General features: G+C 46.1%; 1 protein-coding gene across 1 annotated transcript in view; it reads right to left on the bottom strand.

The window, feature by feature from the left end:
* Positions 1–2,504: 2,504 nt before the first annotated feature.
* Positions 2,505–12,027, bottom strand: part of LOC115122973 (phosphatidate cytidylyltransferase 1-like) — a 69,191-nt gene continuing 59,668 nt past the window's right edge. The window contains exon 12 of the mRNA XM_065011117.1: positions 2,505–6,048. Within this exon, the coding sequence (XP_064867189.1) occupies positions 5,857–6,048 (192 nt within the window). The 3' untranslated portion in view covers positions 2,505–5,856. The remainder of the gene's footprint in view (positions 6,049–12,027) is intronic.

The raw sequence follows: 12,027 nt of genomic DNA, 5'->3' as shown, positions 1-12,027 counted from the left end.
TCAAATCAAATGCGATGATGAGGTATAGAGATATATGCTAATAAAAAGCTGTGTTTCAACACTAGGTGGTGCCGTTATGTCAAAAGGCAACGGATGAGGTAGATTTCTTTTCACTACCATGTTCTGTACAAAATCAGCTTCATTATGTTACAAAATACTGTGAAAAAGTTCATTAAAGGCAACTTTGAAAATGTGAGAATTGTGACAAAGGGATTTACAAATGCGAGATAGATAAGACATGGTTGTATATTATGTCAGATATCGGGCAAAAATGTCAGAGAAGCCAAGAGAAAAGGTATACAATTTAACATATAGTTTTTTCTTCATATATTTTTTTATTTTACTCCACCTAAAAAGGTTACATAGGATGGGTTTGTCACAGGATGATTGGTGTGTGTTGCCGATGTGAACGGGTCAGAAAGAACCCTCCTAGATGCATTGTGGGAAAGCTCGTTTGTACAACCCCCCCTATGGGACAAAGCCTTACAGTGCCTGGGAGACGGCCTTGTATTTCCATGTACCTACTTGTAAAGGTCACCGAGACTGTTGAGTGACACGGCTGAAATAAGAGGGATTAAGCACCAGACATAAAATAAAATAAAACGTAAAATATAAATGTCGAAGTGTTGTGTTAAACATTCAAACATATCTAATGAGCCAGTGTTCACCGAGTGGATGAACATGTTAATAAAAAATAAAACATCTTAGCAAATGAGGCTGGAGAAAAAGAAGATATGAGAACAATTCTTGTGTTTCCTTAAGGGCACATAACATAACATCATGTTCATTAAATAGCAGATCATTTATCAGGAAAACATCTCCCTGTGGTTTTATGTGTTTTCTAAAATATTTTTTAATATATTGTTTTTTGTTAAAGATTTTTTTTACACGTCTATACACACACACACACAAAATACAATTAAAAAAACAAAAGAAAAATTATAAAAAGTAAGACATATGAGACCCCCAACTTTTTCAAATGCATAATACCTGACAAATATCTGACACTTTAGGTCAAGTTCGTTGCAATACTACTGTGCTAACCAACAGTATTGGGCTTATATATTAACAGAACTGATAATCACAATATTATAACTTAAACCACGCGATAACTGAAGTTACTAACTTAAGTTATGATAATAACTTATCAACGCTTAGAAAGTCTCGTAAGCTTGACCACAATCTTTAGAGCTATTTTTAGCTCTACTTTTGGTCAGGTTGTTTTGAACGCACATGCAGTACACTCTTAGAAAATGTAGGTGTTACCAGAAAAGGGTTCTTCGATTGTCCCCATAGGAGAACCATCTGAAAATAACTATTTCTCCTTTCACTAAACGCAAGGTTCTACATAGCACCTTTATCACCACCAACGGGTTCTTCTACCTGGAACAACAAAAAAAAACGGTTCTCCTATTGGGAAAAACGAAGAAAAAAAAACGTTTTATTTCTAAGAGAGTATAATCCACAAGTTGTGTTTTAACAAGCGAGAGGACAGTTTAGTTTCCACAAAGAGACATCTGTAAAGCCAAGGAGGAACCAATAGAGGAGCCATCACGCCATGGGGAAGGCTTTAGAAGCGACAATTATACAGTAGAGAATTGGTCCCGAGTCCACAGAACTCCACACGGTTATTATTTCAAGAAGCCAGGAAGCACAAAATAAAATGAACTTCTGGAGGAAATCAATTTAAAAATTGGTAAAAACCTGGAGAATCAAATCAACACAGCAGATATTCCATTTCCTTTCGGCCTGGTCCCATTTTTGTTTGTGTTGTCTTGTGAACTCCTACAGCAGCGTAACAATGACATGCCATAGGAGTTTGCACTAGGACAGCAAAAATGAGATCTGGAACCAGGCTAATTTCCTTTTGGTTTTCCAGTAGGACATACCCAACAATAAACGGATACGTACTGAGAACAGGACAACGTGACAAGACAGGCATTACTGTACACAGTTCATTAAAAAAGGGAGTTCCTGCAACTCCTACGACCATTTTTAATGTCTTGTGATAATGATCAGATTAGATGACGAGACAGTACAAACACATCTGGAACCAGGCTAGGGTCCTACAGCACTTAGGCCTTATCCCAAACTAAACACAAAAAAAAACCTCTCGTGTCCACACGAGGTCCTTTTCAGATCAGCTATAGGGGTCGAACAAGGGCCAAGGGAGAGCGAAGGAGGGCTCCGTCTGTTTGGGAATGACCGTGGGAGTTGCTTAGCCTGGTGAACCCAGATTGGAACGCTGCTTTCACCAGCTTTCAGTCTGGTTTATCCAGGCTAGGAGTGACTACTGTATCATTCATTAGGGGAGTTAAGACAGTGGTTCTAAAATGTGGACCGTGCTTTGGTAAACGTCTCAGGAAGAATCTCTCTCTCTCTGTTAATCAGAACAGATGGGTCCGATTCAATCAAAGACCAGACGAGGAAGAAAAGAAAAATAAATCTGGAAAAAGTTTTCCAATATTTAAAAACAAAACAAACAGCAGTCTTTCATGAACTCATTCAAATCAAAGTGAGTTTTATTTTGTTGATTCTTTCTTCACCCAGTAAACATGGTCTATGAATCACATGACTTAAAATAGTGTTTTTCAAGTTTTGCACAGTAGTAATGGTTTTTTTCTTCTTCCACAGTGCAGTTTTTTCCTGTACTGTGTGTTTGATTGAATATCAGCCCAACACAGAAATCCCATCCATATTATTTTCATAAATTCAACCCTTGCATATTAAAGATGAAATATTGCTGAAAGATACAACTATTCTTCTGAATATAATATATTTTATATGTATTATATATACACACACACACACACACACCCACCCCTACTGTACTTAAGTCTCACACTGTAATCCTAACATCAAATGTTACCACTTGCATATTACCTTATAATTAAATAATTTTCTAAGAGCAATTCAAACAAATAGGTAGACTTCTAAAAAAATATTGTTCTTCTTTACACAGTTTGACAAAACATTGAGTCTAGTAAGAAGTAGAACCGTTGGGGAGTGGCTCAGCTCAAGTGAGTTGGAATGGACACCGGATGACAAATACAGTGGAACTAAAACTCATTGGTTAAAACAGGCTATAGACAGGAAGGAAGCACAACATTATTTCCTCACAATCTCAAGTAAATGTTTTAAGTTACCCCCACACGTTCCCCACAGCAGCAGACACCAGTTCAACTTATGTGTATATACACCGAGTGTACAAAACATTAAGAACACCTGCTCTTTCCAGGACATAGACTGACCAGGTGAATCTAGGTGAAAGATATGATCCCTTTATTGATGTTAAATCCACTTCAATCAGTGTAGATGAAAGGGAGGAGACATGTAGATGAAGGGGAGGAGACATGTAGATGAAGGGGAGGAGACATGTAGATGAAGGGGAGGAGACATATAGATGAAGGGGAGGAGATGGGTTAAAGAAGGATGTTTAAACCTTGAGACATGGATTGTGTCTGTGTGCCATTCAGAGGGTGAATGGGGGGAGGGCACACATACAAAGTGTCTTCGAACGGGGTGTGGTAGTAGGTGCCAGGCGCGACGGTTTGTGTCAAGAACTGCAACGCTGCTGGTTCTCACGCTCAACAGTTTCCTGTGTTTATCAAGAACGGTCCACCACCCAAAGGACCACAATCCAACTTGACCCAACTGTGGGAAGCATTGGGGCCAGCATCCCCTGTGGAACGCTTTCAACACCTTGTAGAGTCCACGCCCTGACGAATTGAGGCTGCTCTGAAGGCAAAAGGGGGTGCCCAACTCAATATTAGTGAAGGTGTTCTTAATGTTCTGTACACTCAATGTATGTATATACATAGGTATATTATCAAATTACTATTTACATCCCATGTAATTGTTGTGTTTATAATAGGGCTACCATATTAGTATATTTTGACAAGTCACAGATTTTATATTAGATCTTTGTTCAGCTAAATATATATGTTATATTCTATGTACAGTAATACATTGGAAATAAGAACAGTGTGCTGGTTGCTATAGTTACTGCGTTTGTTTGTTTACGTCCAAGGTTACACACAAGCTCCAGCTATCTCAAGGTTGAGGTTAATTGCCAATACCTACAGGTATAGGTATATCTAGGACCTAAAACAAGTTCATATAGAGGGGGGCAATGTTTTCAGCAGTAATGAACAATAGAACTTAGAAACATGCTTCATGTTTTACATTTTTATCATTTTTAAAAAAAATTAAAGAAGTTCTATATTAAGTTTAGTGAACACCATTATCTCAGATAGACAGATCATACTAAACGGCCAAAGCCTAAGTCAAGTGTATTTTAGTATCTTGAAAACACGTTGGAGCAGCTGACATACAAAAACACATATTTTTTTTTTGTCCTCTGGGTCGTATTTCACACCGTAGGGGCAACAGAAAGTTAAAAACAGGCTTTTCTTGTTGGACAAATTCAGGTCAGGTCCCTCCCTGTTTTCAGTCCGTTTTTCCTCTCCGTTTGGTGTCTAGTGAATACAACAACCTCGCTGTCGCTTTAGAACCACTGCCAACACCAAGACACTAACCCAGGATACGCTGATAGCCTTGTATTGTAAAAAGCTTTATCGCATTTCTTTCTTCAAGTCAGCTACACAATCAGTGCAATGTTCTCCGTACAGCCGTAGAGAAACCGTCAAGTCAGTCAGTCATCCACTGTCCCCTATCTGTGTGCTTAGTTAGGATCCATTTTGTTTAGGAAGACATTCTGGTCAGAGCAACGCAGCCTTTAGTCTTTAGCTCGCTAGCTTGGTAGCATAACGGTCGGTTGATGCTGTTGCTCGCTAGCTTGGTAGCATAACGGTCGGTTGATGCTGTTGCTCGCTAGCTTGGTAGCATAACGGTCGGTTGATGCTGTTGCTAGCTAGCTTGGTAGCATAACGGTCGGTTGATGCTGTTGCTAGCTAGCTTGGTAGTATAACAGTCGGTTGCGGCTGCTGCTGGTAGTTTGCTTAGTAGCATAACGGTCGGTTGACGCTGCTGCTAGCTAGCTTGGTAGCATAACGGTCGGTTGATGCTGTTGCTAGCTAGCTTGGTAGCATAACGGTCGGTTGACGCTGCTGCTAGCTTGGTAGCATAACAGTCGGTTGACGCTGCTGCTAGCTTGGTAGCATAACGGTCGGTTGATGCTGCTGCTAGCTAGCTTGGTAGCATAACGGTCGGTTGACGCTGCTGCTAGCTTGGTAGCATAACAGTCGGTTGACACTGCTGCTAGCTTGGTAGCATAACAGTCGGTTGACGCTGCTGCTAGCTTGGTAGCATAACGGTCGGTTGATGCTGCTGCTAGCTAGCTTGGTAGCATAACGGTCGGTTGACGCTGCTGCTAGCTTGGTAGCATAACAGTCGGTTGACGCTGCTGCTAGCTTGGTAGCATAACGGTCGGTTGACGCTGCTGCTAGCTTGGTAGCATAACGGTCGGTTGACGCTGCTGTTAGCTTGGTAGCATAACAGTCGGTTGACGCTGCTGCTAGCTTGGTAGCATAACAGTCGGTTGATGCAGTTTGTTTGTGTAGTTAGGTACTCATGCAGGTCCCAGCTATGACAGTCTGAACGTGTTGTGGCTGCTGTTATTGGTAACTCCGTGATGCTGGGAGCAACATCTTTAGTTCACAGTAACGACTGGTTAGAAACAAGAAAATAAAAAAAAACAGACGCTGGGCAGATGAGGGATGAGTGTCTGGAAGAAGGTGCAGGCCACACACACAAGCAGCCAAAGACACTCTCTCAGACACACACACACAGCCAAACTCTTCCTCTCTCTCAGACACACACACACAGCCAAACTCTTCCCCTCTCTCTCTCTCACACACACACACACACACACTCTCCCCCTCTTGCGTGTGTGTTCTACATCGCCTCCGTGGCAGCAGGGGGCAGTATTCCCCTGTCTCTCAGGCGGTCTCTCATGGCGTTGAAGATACTGAGCTGCTGCTCTGGCTGCAGGACCAACAGCTGCTGTAACACCTTGCTGGGGTTGGGACCCCTGGAACACAGACATAACATAAACATATAATATAAACAGCTGCTGGGACCTCTGTACTACAGTACTACCCTTTAGTTATGATTATGGTCTGTACTACAGTACTACCCTTTAGTTATGGTCTGTACTACAGTACTACCCTTTAGTTATGGTCTGTACTACAGTACTACCCTTTAGTTATGGTCTGTACTACAGTACTACCCTTTAGTAATAGTTATGGTCTGTACTACAGTACTAAATCTCCTATCAAACCACAGGACAGGGTCAGAGATCACGACCCCAAATCTCCTATCAAACCACAGGACAGGGTCAGCCATAACACATAACTACCATTAACCTGTCAATAAACCACAAGTCATTATTGTTATTATTGTATCTTACTGGAGTTGGGACCTCTGGAACAGATAAACACACCATCTTGTATAGAGACAGAAGGTCTTTCACAATCCTATTTTTATGACTGGCCACCATCGCTCTCCATCTGGCTGTCAGTCAGACACCAACCCCTGATCTAAACAGCTTGGAGGAGAACATCTTATCCAACTGGCCACCATCTCTCTCCGTCTGGCCGTCAGTTAGACACAAACTGCTGACAGTTTGAAATTGATGACATATAGCCATTAAATGCCTCTTGATATCCTATATATAAGATTGTTTGACTCCAATGTTAGTAAACAAACACAGTACAGCCTCAAAACATGGTTAAAACTAGAGCTGGGACGATAAACCAAAATGATCGTCACAGACCACACCGACCACTCATAGACACCGACCACTCCTCGACACCGACCACTCCTCGACACCGACCACTCATAGACACCGACCACTCATAGACACCGACCACTCATAGACACCGACCACTCATAGACACCGACCACTCCTCCACACCGACCACTCCTAGACACCGACCACTCCTCGACACCGACCACTCCTAGACACCGACCACTCATAGACACCGACCACTCATAGACACCGACCACTCAGACACCGACCACTCATAGACACCGACCACTCATCAGACACCGACCACTCATAGACACCGACCACTCCTCGACACCGACCACTCATAGACACCGACCACTCATAGACACCGACCACTCATAGACACCGACCACTCATAGACACCGACCACACACACCGACCACTCCTAGACACCGACCACTCATAGACACCGACCACTCATAGACACCGACCACTCACACCGAGCACTCATAGACACCGACCACTCCTCGACACCGACCACTCATAGACACCGACCACTCATAGACACCGACCACTCACACCGACCACTCATACCGACCACTCATAGACACCGACCACTCACACCGACCACTCATACCGACCACTCATAGACACCGACCACTCACACCGACCACTCATAGACACCGACCACTCATAGACACCGACCACTCATAGACACCGACCACTCATAGACACCGACCACACCGACCACTCATAGACACTGACCACTCATAGACACTGACCACTCATAGACACTGACCACTCATAGACACAGACCACTCATAGACACCGACCACACCGACCACTCATAGACACAGACCACTCATAGACACCGACCACACCGACCACTCATCGACACCGACCACTCATAGACACCGGCCACTCATAGACACCGACCACACTGACCACTCATAGACACAGACCACTCATAGACACAGACCACACCGACCACTCATAGACACAGACCACTCATAGACACCGACCACACCGACCACTCATCGACACCGACCACTCATAGACACCGACCACTCATAGACACCGACCACTCATAGACACCGACCACTCATAGACACCGACCACACATTGCAGGCATTTTGTTGATATCGTTCATTATGATAAGTAGCCTATACTAGAGAAATGTGAAGTTTAAAATGAAATACAATATGTTTGCTAATATGGGTGATTGTTAATGAGACACTTGATGGCTACAACCATCACACTAATAGCAGAAGTTTAAAGGGAAATGTAACAATTATTGTTCTCTTTATCGTTGTCGCAGCAATTCAGGATATTTATTGTTTTTTGTCCTTATCGCCCCACTCTAGTACATAAGAAAAAGATCACGTGACCGGGCTACTCTGCCATGACTGGTCAGTGAAGATCACGTGACCGGGCTACTCTGCCATGACTGGTCAGTGAAGATCACGTGACCGGGCTACTCTGCCATGACTGGTCAGTGAAGATCACGTGACCGGGCTACTCTGCCATGACTGGTCAGTGAAGATCACGTGACCGGGCTACTCTGCCATGACTGGCCAGTGAAAATCACGTGACCGGGCTACTCTGCCATGACTGGTCAGTGAAGATCACGTGACCGGGCTACTCTGCCATGACTGGTCAGTGAAGATCACGTGACCGGGCTACTCTGCCATGACTGGCCAGTGAAGATCACGTGACCGGGCTACTCTGCCATGACTGGCCAGTGAAGATCACGTGACCGGGCTACTCTGCCATGACTGGCCAGTGAAGATCACGTGACCGGGCTACTCTGCCATGACTGGCCAGTGAAGATCACGTGACCGGGCTACTCTGCCATGACTGGTCAGTGAAGATCACGTGACCGGGCTACTCTGCCATGACTGGCCAGTGAAGATCACGTGACCGGGCTACTCTGCCATGACTGGTCAGTGAAGATCACGTGAAGACCGGGCTACTCTGCCATGACTGGTCAGTGAAGATCACGTGACCGGGCTACTCTGCCATGACTGGTCAGTGAAGATCACGTGACCGGGCTACTCTGCCATGACTGGTCAGTGAAGATCACGTGACCGGGCTACTCTGCCATGACTGGTCAGTGAAGATCACGTGACCGGGCTACTCTGCCATGACTGGTCAGTGAAGATCACGTGACCGGGCTACTCTGCCATGACTGGTCAGTGAAGATCACGTGACCGGGCTACTCTGCCATGACTGGCCAGTGAAGATCACGTGACCGGGCTACTCTGCCATGACTGGCCAGTGAAGATCACGTGACCGGGCTACTCTGCCATGACTGGTCAGTGAAGATCACGTGACCGGGCTACTCTGCCATGACTGGCCAGTGAAGATCACGTGACCGGGCTACTCTGCCATGACTGGCCAGTGAAGATCACGTGACCGGGCTACTCTGCCATGACTGGCCAGTGAAGATCACGTGACCGGGCTACTCTGCCATGACTGGCCAGTGAAGATCACGTGACCGGGCTACTCTGCCATGACTGGTCAGTGAAGATCACGGGTGACCGGGCTACTCTGCCATGACTGGTCAGTGAAGATCACGTGACCGGGCTACTCTGCCATGACTGGTCAGTGAAGATCACGTGACCGGGCTACTCTGCCATGACTGGTCAGTGAAGATCACGTGACCGGGCTACTCTGCCATGACTGGCCAGTGAAGATCACGTGACCGGGCTACTCTGCCATGACTGGCCAGTGAAGATCACGTGACCGGGCTACTCTGCCATGACTGGCCAGTGAAGATCACGTGACCGGGCTACTCTGCCATGACTGGTCAGTGAAGATCACGTGACCGGGCTACTCTGCCATGACTGGCCAGTGAAGATCACGTGACCGGGCTACTCTGCCATGACTGGCCAGTGAAGATCACGTGACCGGGCTACTCTGCCATGACTGGTCAGTGAAGATCACGTGACCGGGCTACTCTGCCATGACTGGTCAGTGAAGATCACGTGACCGGGCTACTCTGCCATGACTGGTCAGTGAAGATTATTATTGTGACCGGGCTCTCTTTATCAGTGAAGATCACGTCGGGCTACTCTGCCATGACTGGTCAGGAAGATTTATCTGCCATGACTGGCCAGTGAAGATTTTTACCTGATGGCTACTCTTGACCTGATGACCCGGGCTACTCTGCCATGACTGGCCAGTGAAAGTGACGGGCTACTCTACCTGATGAAGCTGGCTAGGTTAAAGTGAAGACCCTTACCTGATGAAGCTGGCTAGGTTATGACTGGTCAGTGAAGACCCGTTACTCTGATGACTGGCAGTGGCTAGGTCTGCCATGAAGTGAAGACCCTTACCTGGATGAAGCGTGGCTACTCTGCCATGACTTCAAAGATGACGTGACCCGGGCTACTCTGATGACTGGCTGGCTATGTATGACTGGCCAGTGAAGGTACCGGGCCACTCTGCCATGACTGACAGATCACGTGACCGGGCTACTCTGCCATGACTGGCCAGTGAAGATCACGTGACCAGGGACTCTGCCATGACTGGTCAGTGAAGATCCTGACGGGACTCTGATGACTGGAGAGAAGATCACGTGAGGTTACTCTGCCAGAGAAGGTCCTGACACTCTGGACTGGTCAGTGAGATCACGTGAGGCTACTCTGCCATGAGAAGGTCCTGACAGGACTCTGATGACTGGCCAGTGAAGATTACGTGACAGAGACTCTGCCTGACTGGAGAAGAGAGAGAGGTTACTCTACAGAGAAAGGTCCTGACAGGCTACTCTGCCAGACTGGAGAGATCGCGTGAGGCTACTCTTGACTACAGAGAAAGGCTCTCTGCCATGACTGGGGAAGATCACGTGAGAGAGCTACTCTGTTGACTACAGAGAAGGTCCTGACCGGGCTACTCTGCCATGACTGGAGTGAGAGATCACGTGACCGGGCTACTCTGCCATGACAGAGAAGGTCCTGACCGGGCTACTCTGAGATGACTGGTTACTAGTGAGAGAAGGTCCTGACAGGAGGGACTCTGCCATGACTGGTCAGTGGATTACTACAGAGAAGGTCCTGACATGACTGGTCAGTGGAGAGTGAGAGAGGTTACTCTACAGATGACTGGTCCTGACAGGAGGGACTCTGAGACTGGTCAGTGAGGTTACTACAGAGAAGGTCCTGGCAGGAAATCTGAGATGAAGATTTTGGTTACTACAGAGAATGGTCCTGACATGGAGAGTCAGGTTACTATCTGACTAGAAGGTCCTGATCCATAAAGGACTAGAGGTGAGAGGTTATACAGAGAAGGTCCTGACAGGAGAGAGAGGTTACTACAGAAATCTGACTAGAATTGAGTCATGGATTAAACTGACTAGAATTGGTCCTGGATCCATAAGAGAGAGAGAATTGATGTCATGGACAGAGAAGGTCCTGACATGAGAGAGATGGAGGTTACTACAGAGAAGGTCCTGACATAAGAGAGAGAGAGGACTCAGAGAAGGTCCTGACTATGAATTGAGATGGATCCAGAGGTTACTATGAATTGATGTCAAGGTCCTGACAGGAAGATGAAGAGGACAGATGAAGGTCCTGGACCAGAAAGGTTACTACAGAGAAGCTGTCTGACTGAGATGAATTGATGTCAGCATCCATACTGACAGATTGATGTCAGGTCCTGACTATGAAGGAGAGAGGTTACTCAGCTTTTCAGAGAAGGTCCTGACACCTAATTGAGAGAGAGAGGTTACTACAGAGAAGGTCCTGACATAAGGGAGAGAGAGAGGTTACTACAGAGAAGGTCCTGACAGGAGTAGAGCATTATGGGTATTTGTCTGGCAGAGAAGATCCTGACTGATGAGCTGGAGTTAAAGTGAAGTTACTAGCTGGCTAGAGAAGGTCCTGACAGGAGAGAGAACGTGAGTGAAGGTAGTTACTACAGAGAAGGTCCTGACAGGACCAGGGAGGTCTCCTGACAGGAGAGAGAGAGAGAGAGAGGTTACTACAGAGAAGGTCCTGACATGGAGAGAAGGTCCTGACAGGAGAGAAGTCCTGACAGGAGAGAGAGAGGTTACTACAGAGAAGGTCCTGACTACAGAGAAGGTCCTGACAGGAGAGAGAGAGAGAGGTTACTACAGAGAAGGTCCTGACAGGAGGGAGAGAGAGAGGTTACTACAGAGAAGGTCCTGGCAGGAGAGAGAGAGAGAGGTTACTACAGAGAAGGTCCTGACAGGAGAGAGAGGTTACTACAGAGAAGGTCCTGACAGGACAGAGAGAGGTTACTACAGAGAAGGTCCTGACAGGAGAGAGAGAGAGGTTACTACAGAGAAGGTCCTGACAGGAGAGGAGAGAGAGGTT

This window comes from Oncorhynchus nerka, linkage group LG27, assembly GCF_034236695.1.
Source record: "Oncorhynchus nerka isolate Pitt River linkage group LG27, Oner_Uvic_2.0, whole genome shotgun sequence".
NCBI lineage: Eukaryota > Metazoa > Chordata > Actinopteri > Salmoniformes > Salmonidae > Oncorhynchus > Oncorhynchus nerka.
Note: the sequence above shows the minus strand (reverse complement) of the source record. Positions and strands in the feature narration are given on the sequence as shown.